The 21314-nt window shown below is 31.7% G+C and overlaps 1 protein-coding gene across 1 annotated transcript in view; it reads right to left on the reverse strand.

Annotated features, from left to right (window-relative positions):
• Nucleotides 1–21314, reverse strand: part of Smp_149330 (putative cadherin) — a gene marked incomplete at its 5' end in the record, with an annotated part of 29817 nt that overhangs the window by 3752 nt on the left and 4751 nt on the right. Inside the window, 3 exons of the mRNA XM_018796647.1 lie at nucleotides 3699–4624; nucleotides 5616–5815; nucleotides 8647–9924. Of these exons, the coding sequence (XP_018651768.1) occupies nucleotides 3699–4624; nucleotides 5616–5815; nucleotides 8647–9924 (2404 nt within the window). The remainder of the gene's footprint in view (nucleotides 1–3698; nucleotides 4625–5615; nucleotides 5816–8646; nucleotides 9925–21314) is intronic.

A 21314-nucleotide genomic window follows, 5' to 3' on the forward strand; every position in this document is an offset into this window, starting at 1 on the left:
TTTCAAGACATGAATGTTTTGATGAAACTTCCTTTTTGTTTTGCTCGTTTAATTAAAATGATTAAACATAACTATGAATGAATACATTACTCAAACTTTTAGGAAATGTTTTGTATAGTTGAATCTCTATACGAATTTAAATATAGACAAAACAACAATTGAGGCAGAATAGTTTTGTGGTTTCTTCTCAACTTATTACAACCCTATTCATATCATAAAGTTACACTGATTATTACTGATGATTAAACCGATTTGTGAATGAATAAGCAAATATGAGGTTATCTATATGTGAAATCGACAAACCTAGTGATGATGAACCAGTAATTCTATGTAATCCTAAAACTGAGGTGAATCGTATATAAATAAATTTCGAAACAGATATAGAAAACATAGAGCGATGAGGTGGTAGTTATCCAGGATTCAGAATTGATAAGACATAATACGTAATAAGTATAGACAGCATTTTGCCTACTATGGATTTTATCCATATGATTAATTTCATTATTGTATTGACTGTACCTCGGTTACTTGCAAAATATCGCTCTACCCTATTTTTTAAGTGAACAGTTAGGGTTGAGCCTCATTGGCCACGGCTTCTCACCAGAACTCCAGGAAACTCGTCTTGGAGCCAGTCTCTAGTGAGCACGTGTCCTGCGTTCGAGTTCTGCGTGCGGGATCGTGGACGCACGCTGCTAAGGAGTTCCATACTAGGACGAAACGGCGGTCCAGTGCTAATATTAATTTAAGCCACAGATCAGTTGAAACGCGTTTAAAAATGCGAACAATCATACTTTCCCCTGTTTTTTTCTGGTGTATATACTTTGTGATGTACATGCAAGTTGATAAATACAGGTAAAAGTAATGAGAAAATAGGACTTGTATATTTTTGTCTATTTTAAAGAAGAGTTTCTTTCACATAAGGTGATCAGCGTTGCTAATGGATAAGCAATCTAGTTGTAGTACTTATTAAGTAATTAATTATTCTAGTAATTTCATCTTCTTTGAAGTAAAGATGTAAAAGGCACCTTTCTCACCTGTATCATATTCAACTCGTTTGCTAGTCTTACCCTACCTTTAAACGAACGTCTATGGGTATACATTTTTACGTAGGCAATTTTTAACATCAGAAGCTACGTTTCTAGGCTTCCTTCGAAGCAAAGTTTCTTAGCACTGTCCATAAGACTTCCAACAATTCTTCTTTGATAGCTCTAGGACAGAAACTGTTGTAGCCAATACAAGTTGCGTTCCATATATTTTTTCGGTTGATATATTCTTATAGCTTATCACAGGGAGTTTTTAAAATTCCAAGATCTAATAAATTGAGTTTCCCTTCATCTTCATGTTCCGTAGTGAATTCCATTTCCTTGTGTGTTACGTTTCACAGGTTAGGTAAATGTACAGAGTACTTCAGATCATTCCAAGTAGAAGGTACATCATCAATATATTTACTATGGAACGTAGTTTCATTATTTAACTGTATTAGTTTCGTCAATCCAAGGTTCCTTATCAATATACAGGTTGAAACCAAATTTTGGAAAAATACTATATCAGCTCTTCATGTTTTCTATATCTATGTTTGGAGGGTCTTAAACTTACGTAATCTCTTCTAATGTTCAGGGATTACTGTGCAATTCATCTTCTCAGTCTTCGGATTACACAGAAATACTGCTTCATCACCTTTAGGTGTGTCAATTTCACATTTGGATGACCTCATACATGCTGACTCATATACGAATATGTTTAGTGAATACTGATAGTCACTGTAACATTTTAATAGAAATACGGTTGTAATTAGCTGGAGAAAAACCACAGAATATAATGAATTCATATTATTTTGCCTTGGATGTTTTCTTTGGTCTTGAAAATGTCTTATAATTCAATTTCTATCAGACATACATTGAAATAATTTCATTATTAATAATTTTTACGGGGGACATCTATTGCTTAGTTTTTATTCTCTTGGGTTGTGTATTATTAAGCACAAAATCACAAAAGGTAAATCACAAAAGTGTTTAGCCGAACATAAAAAGTAATGCTGCCTACTTCTATTTTATGCGTTGAACTAGATGGTTTACGAAACTTTCAAAGTATTTATTAACAACATCATTATTATTTACCTAAATTAAAAGGTCTGAAGATACTTTCTAGAATGATCATGAAGACTTCACATGAGAAACATTCAGCTGAGTAAAACTCACTGTTATTGTGTTGATTTTTGCGAGTTACAAATTTCACCGGTCAAGAGTTTTGTACCCTTTGTAATTCGTTCTAAAATAACTCCCTCTTATTTGCGATCAATCAGAAAATGTTAACTGTCGTGCTTAATCATACCTAGTCCATAAATGTTGATAATGTTTCAATTGCTAAACCTATATAAAACTTTACAAAAACTAGTCATCATTGAAATGAATTGAAAACAGGGATTTACTTTAGTTTAAGTCAGGTTTTATTTTATTTATCAACAATGTATGAGGCTGTCATTAGGGTGGTTATAGTTATCAAAATATATGCCCAGTATGTCTAGATAAACGCATTTTTTGCCCGAATTTATGAAGATATAACATGCTGATGGACAAATTATTTCTGACTGTAACCACCTTCAAACGTAGGTCTGAACTAGTTATATTATAACGGCTATGGTTTATCGTTGCTGAAAAGGTAATCACTGCACAAAATATTAACTTTTATAGCCATTGTCAAACAATAATAACCGATTTTACAATTTCTTAAAATATTAATATTATCAGGCGATTTGCATGGTAAATTCAACAAGGGAATTTGAGAAAAACTGTTCATTAGTGCGGTGGTAGATGTGTATTACAAATTCAAATTATAATTGTTTTCACGTTGTGTAAACTATATAATATAGGACTTCTCTTTCTAGTCCATGTAATTAATCATTTTTAAAATTTATTAAGTGACGGTACATTATTTCCATACTTTAGGATTGGCAGAAGAAGTTATATGGTGTGCATTAATTGCACTTAATATTCATGAATTTAAATTGCCAACTGTGATAGGGTTCAGTATACTCATTCACATTCTTTAGCAAAGTTATTAAATACATAGCTACTACTTGTATAATAGACCATTTTAAAGTAAGGAGAATAGTTTCTGTTCCTTTCTTTATGTCTCATCGAAGTGAATAAAAACGAGGTTAATAGAATAAAATGACTTTATAGTCTCAACTTGAAATGTATATGTACGTTCATTCTAAATATAGGCTTGCTGTTAAATGCAGTAAATATGAAGAAATGATTAACCATTATAAACATACGACCTTGCTCGCAGGATTCGAACTCGGGACCTTCGGACTATCGCGCGACCGCTTACCCTATAAACCATGAATCATGAACTCAACTATTAAAGACATATTTATTATAAACCTTTTACACAATCCTCAATTTATTTCAAACTATCAAGTCCGACCTTGACATTGATGTTTAAAATATGCAAAAAAATCTAAAATTATTTTCATTAACAGTAAAATGATGTTAAACAATAGCGGATACTGGTTAGGTAAGTGTTATCGTGTTTTGTGTTTTAAGTACTTCTCAGACAGAGTTCTGAATCACATTTCTAGAATGAAATTAATCTGTTTAAAATTTTAAGTTGACAACAAAAGTCGCTTTGAAATATGTCATCATTTACATTAACTGGAATTAACACTACCCGTATAATTCAAGCACACCACTTACCCGGGACTTCATTATGCGTTCTGGGTACTATTCGTTTCATAGCAATCACTACACCAATTAACAATAGGCAAAGTAGTCCAGCCACAGATATCAGAGCTGCCACAATAGCTATTGTACTTAAACCGTACCGCTGTTGAGACTCATCGAGTACACTAGTTGACTGATATGATTGATAAGCATTATTAGTGCTGGGAATAATTTTAGGATACCGCTTTTCAAAGTCTAAATCCTTCTTATCTTTCCCATTTAAACGCACTGGCTGAAGCCATTTTGTCGGGTGGGTATCCCCAGAAACGGGTGGTGAATCAAAATCTATGTTCTTAAGCAAATTTGTTTGAGATTCAATCGTAGAAACTTGTTCGTTAACAATGTGAATGCGAACAGCATAACGTCTTTTTAACGACTTTGTTGGATCTGTAGGACGATCACGTGCGACAACATGTACAGTATACTGACCTACAGGAGGATCTTCTTTACTTATCTTACATATTATTGTATGATCCAATCTAAATTCAAAATACGGGTTGGTTTCAAGTGTAACATCTATCTGTGCGTTCTCTTTCTCATCAGCATCGGCAAAATAATAAGGAAATTCGATGCATGAATTGAACGGATCTTTGACATTTATGTTATATTTTAAATCAACTACTGAAAGCTGTTGAAGTTGTTTTGTTTGACTATGCAATCCTCCTTCTGTTCCTCCATTATACTTTAGTATTTCCCCATGGTGTAACATAATAGGTGCATTGTCATTCTGATCAATTATATTAATTGTAACACTAGCTTCATCATAGAATGTGGTTCTATTTAAATGAATGGATGAAAGCTTGGATTTTGGTTTTTCATTACGAGCAATAATAATAAATGGTATTTGTTGTATTTCTTCACGATCAAGAATTTTCCTTGAATAAATGATCCCAGTATTCCTAAATTAGAAAACGGAAAGATATTTTTGCAGCTAAATTGTTATTAAAAAATCATTGTGAAGTGATCATCAGAAACTCTTTAACCATGTCTGATATTCATGAACGAAAAAAAGATAATAATACAACGAGATAGTTATCCAGTACTCCAAGGTTTTCGAAATTCTTAAACAAATTTAGCTGGCTGACGGAAACTAAGTATAAACTGAGTGACCTTGACGAATGTAACTTTGTATCCTTAAAAAAGTTCGAAGTGGTTAATTATTAACCTAAATGAACAAATTACAACCATTAGTTGGACAAAATTCCCACTTTTCTTTACGCTTCCTCAAAGCTTTAGTTTTGATGCCCCATATATACTTAAAACGCCAGTTGGTATTTCATAAGAAATAAAACATGATAATTTTTTTACCTATAAGTTGTGAAAGAAGATACTTTAAGAAGTCCAGCTTTTTTGCGTAATGTTATTTCAATTGCACCACAGACAATATGTACATCTAATATAGTAATTGAATTCAAATCTCTGTAGAACGGCCTAGAATGGAGAAATCGGTTTAAAGTCATTTTTTCTCCAGCATCTAAAATTAAGTTCTGGTCTCAAAGCGTATGTGATGCATTTATAAGAAAATGGATTTCATCGGATTTTACAGCTAATTCTACAGAATTTAGGGAAAAATCCTGATAAAAAATAGCTATTCTAGTTTGATTATTAATTACATAAACAAAGATTGAATGAACGTTCGCTTGTTACTTCTAGGCTAAAATCTGGTAAAAATACGTTGATGAGGTATGAAGCCTTTGTGAGTACAGATTAACGATAAAATTTTGTATATTTAAAACATAATTAAGTATTGATTAACTGTTTTTACATTGACTAGTGTCGTCTATTATCACTGTGGCTTTATGTATTATTAGGTCAGTCAGTTTTATTAATAAAATCATGAACAAACTACCATCACAACAAATTATACACATACAACTTTAAATAACCTACTGTTCCACATAAATGAAATTTGATGCGTTTATGTTGACTACATCGCGAAGTTCATAAGTAATATATCGATTTTCTTTATCTCGATCTGCATCAGTAGATTTAATTTGACCGATTAACGAATGACGTGGTAAACCTTCTGAGATATCGAAAATATAATGATGTTGTTCTAAAACTGGTGGATTGTCATTTACGTCATCAACCTGTGGGATAAAATAAATTTCACGAAACCCGTAGTTTGTGAATTCTGAAAATAATAACTATATTTGAAATTAAATAGTTGATTTCATATAACAAATGAAAAAAGAAACGTTATTTGATAAGTATGTTGGAATCACTTTCTTTTCTGTTATCGTTTAGTCAATGTTAGAACCTGCTCACATTTTATTTGACTAGATGTTGTATGGAACACTGCTGTACAAATCTTAAATTATAAGATGGCATATGTTTTCATAATATTAAAGGTTTATCGATAACCTATTACGAGGTCGTCAGAAATTTATCTTAACTACTCACCAACATTAAACGGCTTTCATATAAATATAAAAACATAATTTGTGTACAGATTGAGGAATATAGTTTTGAAGGGGACATCATATAGTTTAGTTAAACAAAGTATGTCAATAACATAAACTAGAACCAACACGGGATAAATGATTGATTACTTAGGTTCTGAATGATAAGATTACTGAAAGCAATGATGTTGGCACAAAATGTTAGACGGTGATTAACTAGAAGTTGTTTTGCTTCCATTTATACATATATTGTTACGAAAATTCATTCTGATCATTATCAAGATTACTTAGGAATAAGAAAATTTTTTTAACTTCATTTTGGACATTATTATTAATAGACATATTACTACAAAGGGTTAGAAACGGAGAACTTCTACTATTTTATAAACGTTTTACAGAACTCTTCCTTTTCATATCTTGTTATAGGATCTTTTCAATTTCACTGATTTGTCTCAAAGACACCAAGAACCTTTTCATCTATTGTTTTTTTTTCTCTAGTTCAATAAACACCAAAAAGGACTTTTGAAAAATTATTTTCTTCAAAAGAATACTTTCATTTCATCACGTAACGAAAATTAGTCATGCAAAGCCTATTTTCGAATTAACACAAACATTCTATGGAAAAGTGATAGGCTCATTAAATCTTTTAAACATCACATGAGTGTCCATGCGCGCACGTATGTAGGGGAGGGAAAATTAAGCTTTTAAGCAGAATTTCAAATTGTATTATTTCTTTTGATGCATTTAAATTATCTATTTATTATTTAACATCAAAACTTTTATTTCGTATCATTCGTAATTTAGCTTTGAAGAAACTTTAACAACTTATTATCATAAAAATGATTGCCACAAGTGATAACACACTCTCCATGCTTCTCTCTATACTCTACATTTATATATATATATATATATATATATAGCCACGATTCTGCACGCTAGACTAGAACTCAGGACATTCGGTCTCGCGGAAGAACACTCAACCTATTGACCATTACCACAATCTCCACAAATCCTCATTCTGATAATTATCATCGTGTGTTCACTAGTGACTAGCTTCAAGATGAATTTACTGGAATTCTAACGTGAAGCGGTGAGCAGTGGAGATCAACAGTGTCAGTTGTAAGGCAGTTACCCACTGAAGACAAAGGTGGATGGCGATGAAATTTCGTGGATTGGTTGAAGTTAGAAATTAACATCGTCGAATGTCAAATATATATATATATATGCCTTTTGGTTCAATATTTAGCCTCATTAAACCTCGTCCGATTTTAGGTTTTTTAAGACTATCCATATTATTGTGTTTTCGCTATTTATTGAGAATCAATTGGATTACAAAACATTTCTATAATTACACTGATCTATTGGCCACTGTTAATATTTCAACTTCTGAATTTTTTCGGCTTTCCGTTTGTTTCTACTTTAAAAAAATACTTAAAATTAATGCTTTAGATAAGTACGTCTCAACATAATTTTTTGGATTCTTATAGTACACTAAACAGTGAACAGGAAACCTGAAACCTAAATTTTGTGATGTTTGTCGACGCTTAGCCATTATCAAGGGAAATATATCTTCCGAATGGATTGGAAACCTCGTCACTCAGACCCAGTCTGTAATGTTACCACTGAGCTATTCTGATAGTTCCGATCCCCTATAAAAAAGAGTATTTACGTTGACTAATTACTAGATAGTGACCTTTGTCATATTTGCTTGGTCTTTAGTGGTGATTGGATTCTGTCAATCAAGCTGCAATGTCACCCATACTCTATGTAACTCAACATTAGGTTTTCTGTCGAATATCTCTGATCACCTAATTTGAAAACAATGTACGTGATTTCTGATCTGTTAGTCTGGGGGTTACATTACAACCTGATCAAAAAAAATTCAGCTACCACTGAGTACTAGGCAAACATAATATTTGGTATCTAGTCAATAAATAGTGAGTTTTTCAGCATAAAGATGATAGTTCTCAAACAACTGAACGCTGAGTTACACAATCATAGCTATATATTATGAAAATAGAGTTCGGTCTGTTTGTATGTTTCGATATACATGAACATGATAAACAGATCTACGGGGAAAAAGTATTATTGAAAATCAAAGAATTCTCGTTTGGTTTTACAAAGTCGATTAAGTTGATGGATTACCAATATGAATAATTAGGAACTTCTTGGTAGTGTACATCCTAGGACTAAAACAAGAAATCTACAATAAGTCTGCGAGTCAGATGAAAACACGTCTTTATTGAACAGGTGGGAAAATATGTAAACTTTGGGATCATCTTTAATTGTGTACGTCATGTAATATAGATAAATATCTGGCAGAATAAATATCAGTTACATCTATCATATTACGTTAATAGCAACAACAACTATCCAACTGTTTAGGAAACAAGAATGTCATATAAACTACGATAAAAGCAGTAGTTTTAAATGTTTAGACCACACGTATAAATTAGTTAAAATACATTTACATTATCGAAAGTCAATAAAAAATTTAAATGCTTTGTCACTGAACTTACTATAACGGTTACTAGCGCCGTGGTGGAATGTCTTTTCTCAGATGGTACTGCTTGATCAATCGCGATCACAGCAAAATAATACACGTTTTGTTGTTCACAGTCTAGTTCCGTGCGTGTTCTTAACTGACCACTAATTGGATCTATGTAAAAATTTTCCACATCTTTTTGTGTATCATGCGATATTGAGCGTTTTGTCTGATGTTCTACAATTTCTCCAGTAGAATTATGCATTAAATCGTGGTCATTTGAAATAGTAATACTTTGTGTTTGATTTTTAAGGAATAATAATAAACTTTGTTCATTTTCTTTTGTATGATTTTGTACAAATTTGATATAGTCAGGGAGGTACAATGACTTCAGTGAGTAAGCTACTTGTGCATTAGAACCTATATCCAAATCAGTAGCGTGTATCACATTTCGATATGAGTTGACCACTGTTTCAGCGTTTGAGTTTATTAGTGTGACAACTGTATTCGCAGTGTTTTCTTTCACGTGACCTATATAATGTTCTTGAGTAAATTTTGGTGCATTGTCATTACGATCTTTCACAATGATATGTAACTGATTACGTCCAACTAAGCTAGATTCTGTCGTACCATCCTGACATTTAACTATAAGTGTATGCTGTGGTACAACTTCTCTGTCTAATAACACTATTGTTATCAAGTCGAAAATTTTTCTTTTTTGTACAAGTCTGTTGGTACTAACTTCTTTTAACTCAAATTGTTTGCTTTTATCTCCTTCTAATGAACATTGAATACTACTTAAATCATTATCTAGATCTGTTACATGTACATGACATAAGATTTGATTTTCTTTTGAATAATTGCTAAATTCATTTTCATAGATACTTATCTGTGCATAATTCGAATCTAATGGTTGTCCGTGATGATAAAATTTTATTATTGGTGCATTATCGTTCATATTTAAAACCGTAATTTTGATTTGAGCGGATGCTGACAATGGTGGATGACCTTGATCTACACATACAATTTCAAAAATGAAATGAGACTGTAGTTCATAATCTAACGGTTGGCTAATTCTTAGACTGACACCTTCCACAGATGGCAATAATTGTATATGATTACGTAAATACTCTGGACTAACTTGATTCATTCCATTCACTGTACGTAAATAATAATTAAGTCGTGCATTCGAATCAATATCAGAATCATTTACATGGATATTAAGTAATGGTATACCAGCTTTGTTTTCATTCACTTCAATATGAAATTCAGATTTTTGAAACACTGGTGGATTATCATTTTCATCTAATATCTGTAAAAGATAAAAAGAAAGCCAGTAAACAATTGAATCCCAGTTATTTTCGCAGTTTTTTTAAAATTTATTTCAAACTATCAACATTTAAGAACATTTTTAGTTCATTACTTTGGTGTTCCTATAATATTGTTGAATAAAGTAATCTTTTACTTTAAAACAAATGACCATCTTGTTTTCCAAGCCTATAGAAATGCAGAAAATCCTACTGTAGATATTAACTATCAGAGAATTTATAAATGTCGACGATGTAAACCTTGAAATCTCCAAGTTAAAGGACCTTAGAAAAGGATTTATACGAAAATGAGTTTTAGATGTGATAAATGATTTTCAAAAGTGTAATTTCGAAAGAAAAGTTTCAAAGTAAAATTACAGTCGAAAAGATAAGTGGGTGAGTACAAGAACTGACAATTTTACTAATCATTTTTTCATTATCAGTTTGTGTTATATTGATTGATGTGCGTGCGTGCCATGTTTAATATATGAATGATATGAGACCGCCAATTGGAGAGCAGTGAGTTATCAATCACAGCAATGATACACAAAAGCCGTATGAGTACTTATCAGTCCTGCTTTCTGTCTAGTCCAGCCAGTTAAGACCAAAACACCAATAACAGCCTCGGCAATATGAATCATTATTCTCAAACATACTGGGTCTATATACCAATCAAACTAACCACATCGTACCATAAAATAGAAAATAACATTTGTACAAGATTTGGCCGAATGTGGCCGTGAATAGGGGGAACAGTAACTAACGGACTAGGGATAACTCAAGAATGATAAATCGTATAATAATAGTCTATAGGTCAAAATAAAGCTTATAATAAGAGGGGCACGAATATTAATAGTTTAGTTACCTAACAATTATACAGTAGGAAATATACGTATCATATTGGTCCATAAATAGTTCTCAAATTTACCATTCATAAATCTACACGGGATATAACAGTTTGAATTAAAAAGTCGTTTCTAATTTAAACTGTTAAATCTTATTAATGAAATAATCACTGTCCTTAATTAAAGATAGGTATAATAGTTTTACGGTGATCTTATTGATTGATCACTTATTTACATATGGGTTGGGAACATACTATAGTGATCTATCCAGACATTTATTGTACTTTTTAAAACGAATAATATTATTTGTTTCTACCTGTAATAAATATACGTTGTCCTCTTGGCTCGTTTTGGAAATATCCAGTCAGAATGTCTTATCTCAGTTTTTTCTTTTTCTTTCAAACTTGTCTAATCAAAACGATCATTCCTGCCTCCTATCTTCTATAATGTTTACCACTAAAATTTTAAGTACAATATTATCAGGTGCAATATGATCCGTATAAGAATATAAGATGTGGTTGGTTTTATACAGTTATATAGTCAGTCATTAGAAGATATTTACATCTCAACTAATTCTTTATTAAATTATTGGAATATAATGTAACTCAATGAATGTTTGTCTAATTTTCGCAATGTTACTTTGTATCGCCTTTGATCCATATTATACAAATATAATCTCGATAACTTGAGAACGTGAGTAATAATATCATTACCATGAATAGTACTACTAATAAGATTAATAATTATTATCATAGTTAGAATGACATCATCATATGACAACCAAGTTAAAGAGAAACAAACAAAAATATAACTAAGAATCACATAAGTAACGGGGTAATGTTAGAAAAAAAAAACAATAACGGCAATCAGATTTTTACGAGGTAGTGAATGTGTTTACAATATACACGCATGACAATATAGACATGCTCGTATGTGTTGCTCTTACGCTTTCTCATATCGGTTCTATAATAAGAGATTTTTTAGACTGTATATAATTTTGTATTTTCTAGGATTGCGTGTATAAAATATACTTTCATCTATCTATATGTATATCTAGATATTTGTTTATCATTTTTATTATACTCATTACCCATTGTTTTTACTTTTTTTATAGCTGAAACGGAAACAGAATATGTCTGTGAACAGTAAAGTTCTCATTACTTCCTTTACTCTGTCTATCCATCTTTACGTCAACCATCATGGTCTATACACTGCTATATGTAAAAACATTGTAGCATTAATACATACACATATAAACATATGTATACGTAGATTAGAGTTTAAATATAGAATGCCTTTATCAAGGCATTCTGCACTAAAGGGACATGATAACCATTTACTATAAAGTGGTCGGAATATATGAGTCATCCAAATAGTCTGTAGAATAGAACTGTATGGTCGAATGTTGTCGATAAATAGCTGCCTAATTTCACAATAAATCGATTTCTTATTTCTAGATTCTTTTCAACACCTTCAGGACTTAATAATGAGTACAATGTAAACGCCTTTCAGACAATAATTTAAGTCTTCAAACTATTTTATTTGGGTTTCCTATAGCCTTAACCGAGTTGTATGCTGTCAGATATTCACCAAAATAATATGTCGTTGGTTTATTCATTTCAACTCAATACATTTAGATAATTGCTGTATGAAGTTTTAAAAGAACAACCTGAAAAAACAAATAGAATATCTATAAAACTGTTTATAGATATTGTTATCAATTAGTATCTAAAGTGACCATGTTTAAAGGTGTAAGCGTAAACCCAAATTAGATCACTACTTCTTTTATTAAGTTGTTCTAATTCAATAGCTTTTCGTGAAATGTATCCAACTTAAGTTTGACTTTAATATTCATCACTTATCAAACACATATCGGGCTGTTCAACATGTAATTATTTATGCAACATTTATTTAGGTTTCATTACAATTACACTACTAATAATTTTACTTCCACTCCAAAAGTTAAGTTGTCAGTGATAGTGACACTTGTGAAAATTATTTAAATTCCAAGTAAAGTTTTATTTTCTAATGGGTTTAGTATACATGGACGATAAATTTATTCACCATTGAAGCATGCTTCAGTTAGCAGACAAATCAACTCTGATTTGCTTCGTAACCAGTCTTGAAATATTCAAGTTAATACAATATATTCATTTACAAATATTTTTGAAAGAAAAGAACATATTCTTCCGAAGTTCACTAGGTATATATTAGTTTTGGCTGAAAGAGACTCAAGGTTCCATTTACATTATGGTCAATGAATCATAAAACTGCTTTTTTCATAGTAAATAAAGCAAATTCACTGAAGCATATATATGAAATTAAGTTGAGATTCTGAATGAGAAAAATGGTTTCCTTAGTTTTTCTTATGTTGTACTTTTAAATTTAATCGACAAATTGCATGTATCCATCTGTCTTAAGCTAGGTCAATTTATTTAATAAATTATAATAAATTTTCATTGAAACCATTTGGTAATGATTCCAAGCGAAGAATAGTAGCGGCTAGCAGTAGAATCCAGGACGCGTGCTTTATCCTGTTTGGGACTCGTCTGCTGGGTTAACCTGCATCTCAGACTTGATGATATTCACTCTGGAACTCGAACTCGATACTGTTCGCTTCAAATGTCATCATGTTATCCACTTAGCTACTGAGTCCTGATAATTTGATAATGAAATTTCTAAATGTATCAAAAGTGTATACTGAATTAGTTTATTCACCTTATTATGTTCATAACTAGAAAAGAACCATCTGAAAACATATCTATCCCATCTCATTAGTAATTAAATGTATTAATCACATGAAAGGTAAATTTTTAGGAATGAACTAAATCATAAATGTCATATAACATTATTACCAATATAATATTATATAGATCAGTTACAGTTTAAATAAGATAATGAATCCATACTTCAGTTTACATGATGATTATATATATTCGTTTATCTCAGTCATTTTCATTATTGTTTAAATAAAGGTCAATATTGTATCGAACTCTAAGGATTTGAAGTTGTTCAATGTATTCAGTGAAGTGTAATGAGCTTCTTCACTGATACATTAAATTTATATATGCGATTAATTGCAAAGTAAATTCAAGATAAATTAAGACTAGTGAATTAGGTTATTCTAGTAAATTGTACAATAATTTTTGTTGCTGGACAGCTTTTACTTTTTATTATTAAAAAAATGTCAAATTAAATCAAATTAGATGCATATGTCAAATAATATGCTCAGTCCATGTCCAACTGATAATAGTCCTATAGTAAACTTATTCGTTCAAATGAACATATTAAAATAATTACTAAGGGGGTTTATTTAAAGCTCATATCAGTCTTAAGAAACCTAATTAGTTTTAATGTCAATGATTTTAATTACAAAAAAAATTAAAAGGGACCGATTACCTTCCATTATAGTTATCATAGCTACAATTGAAATCTAGTGTCAACATTATGATACCTACTAAAAACCTTTTACTACTCAGGATAATTACAGTTCGTATAATTTTCATATGCGCTATATTCATTTCAGGTTAATGAATAGGAAAGAGAAAGTTGAGTAACACTTAGAAGTAAGTGAAATTATAGGGTGTATTTAAAGATAATGCCAAAAGGTAAGTGAAAAACTTCATTCATTAGATGATGCGTATTTTATACCCAATCTTCAATATCCAAAATACATTATATCATTTTCGATTATTTTTATTAGCAGCTAAATAATATAAACAGCATTTATTTTTTGTACAGGTATCACCTTTAAATCTTCTATATTTAAATATAATAATTGTATGCAAATGTGAACAGATGAATGATATGGAATACTGTGATTATTTACCGAAGAATGGCGGTTCGATTCATTTTTATGTTTACTTCATGACAGCGTTTATCTAATTCTTTTATGATTGTACAAAATCAGTATCTTGTTGCGGCTTTTTACACCTACAAGAAGTTGTTAATGCGACATCTTGATTCAAACCGATTAAAAACGTAGTTAGCATCATATTTTCTTCTAACACAACATACCTATATATTATTCGAGAATAAAACTTTTAAGGTATGTCTAATAGTAGGTACATATTATAAGCATTTGTCGACACTGTGTTCGATTTCAAAAGGGGCACACTACAGAAAGTTTAGAACACTAGTGGTAGACTGAGTCTATGGTTATAACTATTCATAATTAAACTTGGGAATAATAAAAATCGCCAGACACTATCAGCAACAACCTGCTGTGGAAGAGAACAAAACAGACTTCAGCAGAGGAAGAGATCAGGAAGAAGCGCTGGAAGTGGATAGGACACACATTGAGGAAAACAGCCAACTGCGTCACAAGGCAAGCCCTCACATAGACTCCTGAAGGCCAAAGGAGAAGAGGAAGACCAAAGAACACATTACGCTTAGAAATGGAGACAGACATGAAAAGAATGAACAAAAGTTGGATAGAACTAGAAAATAAGGCCCAGGATAGAGTGGGTTGGAGAATGCTGGTCGGAGGCCTATGTTCCATTCTGGATAACAGGCATAAGTAAGTAAGTATATTAAAAATCATTCGTATCTTCAAACTTCTCTCACCTGGCTGGTTGAGGTTGAATTGTTCTTCTCCTACCACTTACCTTGCAATAATACTTTTGCTTTACTACTTACTTACGCCTGTTAACCATCGTGGAGGAGCATAGACCGCCCACCAACATTCTCCATTCAACCCTGTACTGGACAATCCTTTCCAGTTCTTTCCACTTGTTATTCATCCTTTTCATATCTGCTTCTATTTCCCGACGTAGTGTGTTCTTTGGTCTTCCTCTTTTCCGTTTCCCTTCATAATTCTAATTTAGGGCTTGTATTGTGATGCATTTCGGTGATTTTCACAATATGTGTCCTATCCACTTCCAACGTCTTTCCCTAATTTCCTCTTCACCTGGGAGATGGTTTTTTCTCTCTCATAGTAGGCTGTTGCTGATGGTATCCGGCCAGTGAATGTTGAGTATTTTGCATAAACAACTGTTTATAAATACTTGTATCTTCTTGACGATGGATGTAGTAGTTCTCCAAGTTTCAGCTACGTACAGTAGGACTTTCTTGACGTTCGTTTTGAAGATTCTGACTTTCATATTGGTTAACAGTTGTTTTGAGTCCCATATGTTCTTCAATTGTAAGAATGATGTCCTCGCTTTGCCAATCCTAGCCTTTACATCTGAAGCCGATCCTCCTTGTTTATCAATGAAGCTTCCCAGGTACGTGAATTTTTCCAACTCTTCCAGAGTTTTGCCATCAAGAGTGATTGGGTTGGTGTTCTCCGTGTTGTATTTGAGGATCTTGCTTCTTCCTTTTTGTATGTTGAGGCCTATTGATGCCGAGGTTGCTACCACACTAGTTTTCTTCATCTGTATTTGTTCGTGTGTATGGGATAGGAGGGCTAGGTCATCTGCGGAGTCCGAATCGTCCAATTGATTCTGAGATGTCCATTGTATTCCGTGCTTCCCGTAAGAAATAGAGGTCTTCATAATCCAGTCAGTCATCAGAAGAAAGAGGAAGGGGGAGAGTAGACAGCCTTGTCTGACTCCGGTCCCTACTAGAAATGCTTCTGTCAGCTGTCCTCCATGCACAACTTTGCAATGTAGTCCATCGTCTTGCAATAATAATGCGTAATATGTTTCGGTGAACGCAAATAAATATCTACATTCCATTTGCTAACTATGAATAAAGTTGACTAACCTGCATAATTAAAATAAAGCTTTGAAGAAAGATCATAAAGATATCTTGGTGAAACATCGAAACAGATCAAATTATAATGAGATCAGATTAGAAATCCATTTGGAATGTAAAAAAAAGAGGAATAGATAGAATTAAAATTGAGAGCTGAACTTTTAAAATAAAATTTTTATATACATATATCTTCTTTAAAGAGCTTTCACTCAATTTATGATTGGTTAGATAGTTAAATAATATGCCTAAGAAGAAAAACAAAAGAAACTGAATATTTCAATTAAATAGACTATAGTAGAGAGTAAAAAAAACTAGTGATTTTCATAAAATTATACTTTTTGAGGGATTCTTAACAAGAAATTATGTAACAATAATAAACCGATCGAATTACTATCGTGGTTTGATGGGAATTTTTCAGCAATTTGGTTTGATATTATCATAGTAGGAAAGAGGTACAATTATATATCTATTCTCATGTCTTCCATGATTATTCCAAAAGAAAGTACATACTGTTGATGAAATATCAATGTCAGAGTAGTATATATGTGAATTGAAGTAGAAATGACTTTAAGTGTACTGGAGGCTTTAACTAAAATATGATCATTATCAGAAGAGGATTTTGTGGACATTTTATTAATTTAATAGTTGAATTCATTAGTCAATTGAAGCTAGAATACCAAAGAAAACCTGGATGCACTGTACGGTTGTTTCGTCATAGTATGGGACTCCTTAGCAGTGCACATCCACGATCCCGTTCATGGGATTCGAACCTAGGACCTATCGGTTTCACGGAAGAACGCCTACCTCTAGACCACTGAGCTGGCACCCAACTGTGTCAATGTCTAACTTCAACCAATCCACGAAATTTCACCACCGTCCACCATTGTCTAGCCTTAATTGACTCATGAATTCAACTACTAAAATATGATTGACCTGTTCTATACAACCTTCTCATTTATGTTATTTAGTAAACCGTGATATAATATGCCGTTACGTTTCACTCTACCATATTGTTTACTGTTTGATAGACATTTTCACATTAATCATAACTTAATAATCATTCGGAATGACGTTTGATCCGACTAAGAGGATGATAATAAAATGGGATTCACCAAATAAAAAACAGAATTATATGTTGTTCTTCACATTAATGTTCTGGAAACCCTTCTATGTTCAATTCATGAAATACAAGGTGATTTTCGAAATTGAAATAGAGAAATCTAAGCTGGAAAATGAGGAAAGATTCAAATTGGTGGAAAAATACAATTAAATATTTGGAAATTTGTCCTTTTTTAAATATTTTTCTTACAAAATGAATCTAAATATTTTAGAAATAAAACATTTTTGGGAAAAACATGTTAGTATGTTTTGCGATTGCTTTGAAAAGTTATAATACTAGCCCTCAAGCTAAAACACTGCCAATCTAAGTAATATTAAGTTTTGAAATGAGCCTAATTGAAGTCAACCTTCAACATCATATGTTATGTTTTAAGAATGTCGTTTATAGTTATTGAACAAAGGAAAGAGGATTTTCTTCCTTTTACATATACATTCTACTACACGTTTACAAAGTTTTTAATCCTATTTTCGATATATACCTGAACACTTTTTCTATTACTGTTAGCATATTTATATGTTATCCTTTATCAGTTCATTTTATTTGCCTTCAGGGATAATACATGTTGATTTAATATTATTTTCCATGATAATAATGTAATTTCGTTGATAGTTGAAACAAAACTATACAATACTAAACTTCAACTCTTCCTACTCTCTTTACCTTTATAATAGGATCTGAAAATCACAATTAGATTAAGTGACTTCTTTATGCATCATGTTCATTCTCTAATCCATTAATATCAGTTTGAAAATTCATCAAGACAAAGTATTTTGTTAAGATTTTAATATGAATGAATATATACAGTAGATTTATAAATCGATAATTTTTTGACTGAATCACTTATAACTTGTTTTGAATAGAAAACCTCATGTCATTCATGAACGTTCTACTATCATATAAAACTGATTGGATGATCTTTCAATTACTTGTAATGAATATATACACATTTGACTAGAAATTGTTAAGAGCTTGAAATTATCCTAAGATATATATCTCTAGTGTTTACTTGATAAAATATTTTCTAATGAGATCTACTACAAGTTATCCAACTTGATATTTAACATAGTCACTGTTATCGTTGACTGGGACTCGTTTCATATTGGATAGTCTTATTTGTTAGTTTTGATTCTTCACAAGAAATATCTAATCCACACAATTAGACTTTATGATTATGAGGAATATAAAAGTTTACAAACTCAATATTTAGTACCAGTTGCATGCTATATTCAGTAACCACTAAGTCGATATTTCAAAAAGCCCCCAATGCCCTGTTACGGCCGAGAGTGGGGAGAGTCCGCTCTCCATCTCCAAATGCTCTCACATGGCCACGCGTATATAGCCTCTGACAGGGAAGCCCTACTCATCGCCTTATCGTGGCATTACTGTTGTTTACGAAATTGAGAGGACGAAAAGCGAATGTCCGGTGCTGTAATCGGGTTGGTGGATACGGAAAGTCCACCTAGGGAATTTGGGAAAACCGGATTCCAAATCAATGGTGTACGTGGGCCCCTGGATCCTGAGGGAACAAATGGCGCATGAATCAATCGTTGGTCACCGGTTACCATGAGACTGCATCTCCTTACGATGCTCCACTGCCTTGTGGATCAGATAATTAGGTCAAAAGCTCCGGGTGTGGTCCCCTAAGTAAACCACCTTTTCGGTTTGGGCACCCGGGTAGTATCACAGCCCTCAAACAAATCAAATGAGATTTGTGTGTTGCATATATATCTGGTACCCCTTTGTACCAATATTCATGTGTTTAAATAAATAAATAAATATTTTTAAAACAATGTATAACTAGATCAATAAGGTTTGTCTAACTATGAATAAAGGGAATAGCTGAAGCGCTTCATACAATACTAGTTTCTTCTAGGTCCAATACAAGAGAAAGATTACTTATCTTACTTACTTTTGAAGGACTCACAGATAACCTGTTTAAAATCATACAAAACATATAGATTTTGTTCACAACACAAAAATCACATTTTTTAAAATCCATTTAGATGTACATGGATACTTAAAAATATGTTCCTTATTTCATGAACTTTGATGTAGATAAGATGGTACGAAAGTGATGGAAATTGTTTACACAAGCTGAATAATAAGTGATTTCATTTCTCTTTCGTACTATTTAGATTTGCCCTACTTCATTATCTGAATACAAGAATTTCATTAAGTCACAAACATATTATTATTACTACCGTTACTATTATTATTATTATTATTATTGTAAACAATCAGCCTTATGCTCAGTTTCTCTGGAATTCCCAAATCAAATCAAGTTTGATTTGATCATTTTGTTTACTAGAGTTAATTAAAGAATTATGTATCTGAATGACATAAATGTACAACAATAGACAAATACAAAAGAAAATACAAACCTTATAAACATATACATTACAGATCATAAGGATTTAAAATTTATTGATGCAAGCAGCAAAATAATATTTTCATGACTTAAATCGCTAAAGTAATATTATGAACACAAAGACTTTCTTGTATACATACGTGTATACTACTTATTACTCTTTTAAGAAAAAGCGATTATATTATATCCTGACGAGAATTATGATAACTAATTATAGACCGATACGATACATATATATTTATTGTATAATTATTAAGTAGTTGAACTATGGATATTCATGTTCCTCTTATTAAAAGCTTTGACTGACAGACTATTATTATACGATTTACCGTTCTTAAATTCTGCCCAGTCTATTAATTACAGCCTCTCACATTCACAGCCACTTTTGGCTAGATCTTGTACAAATGTTATTTTCTATTTTATGGTGTGATGTGGTCTGTTTGGTTTGTATATAAACACAGTATTTTTGAAATATATCATTCATATCTCAGAGGCTGAGATTGGTGCTCTGAACTCAACAGGTAGGACTAGTCAGGAAGAAGGACTGACAAGGACTTTAGACTACTCGTACGAGTTTTATGCGTCATTGTTGAGGTCGATAAGTCACTATTATATAATAATAGAGAACAAGGTCACAAGGTCACAAGTTATAACAGAATAAATAATAACAACTGTTATAAGTGTGGCTATAAAATGATTATCCCTTGCCACTTTACCATTTAATATACATCACTTAAAAAAAGTAAAGCTTAATTATGCTTCCATTTTAACATACATCAATGAAAATAAAAGGGGGCAAAATTTATCTTACTCAAATTTGTAAATTAACAGTCACTTCTAACACTATTTTAATATTGCCCATCTCATTGCTTGATGTTATAGTAAATCTACAAATTCATAAACTTCTATACCTACCTCACTGTTATCAAATAGAATGATTTCAAGTTATTTATGAAAAAATGTTGATGACATTTTTTAGGGATACAATTTTTTTATTTATAAGATTTTATCAGTAAAAAATGAATTTTCAATGCCCGGAGGTAAACTACAGGAAATCCTACTCATAGGTTTAGTCATTGTTTAAATTTAATCAAAATAAGGTTTTACTTAAGTTTATATTTATTTTATTTACTTAAAATGACAATAGTAAAACAGTTTTAGGATAAAATCAATTTTACATACTCCATGGTTATTCTTTAGCAACAGTTCAAATAAAGGTAAAATTTTATGGTTGACTTTCATCAATAATTTAGTGCTGGGAACAAAAAAAGCAATGAAAAATTGCTTCTAGTTCATGGAAGAGTGATACTGAAGTGTTCCAAGCTGAAACAATCTAGCTGTCTTAAACAGCAGTCCTACTTAAAA

The sequence above is a fragment of the Schistosoma mansoni genome, chromosome 4 (assembly GCF_000237925.1).
Source record: "Schistosoma mansoni strain Puerto Rico chromosome 4, complete genome".
NCBI lineage: Eukaryota > Metazoa > Platyhelminthes > Trematoda > Strigeidida > Schistosomatidae > Schistosoma > Schistosoma mansoni.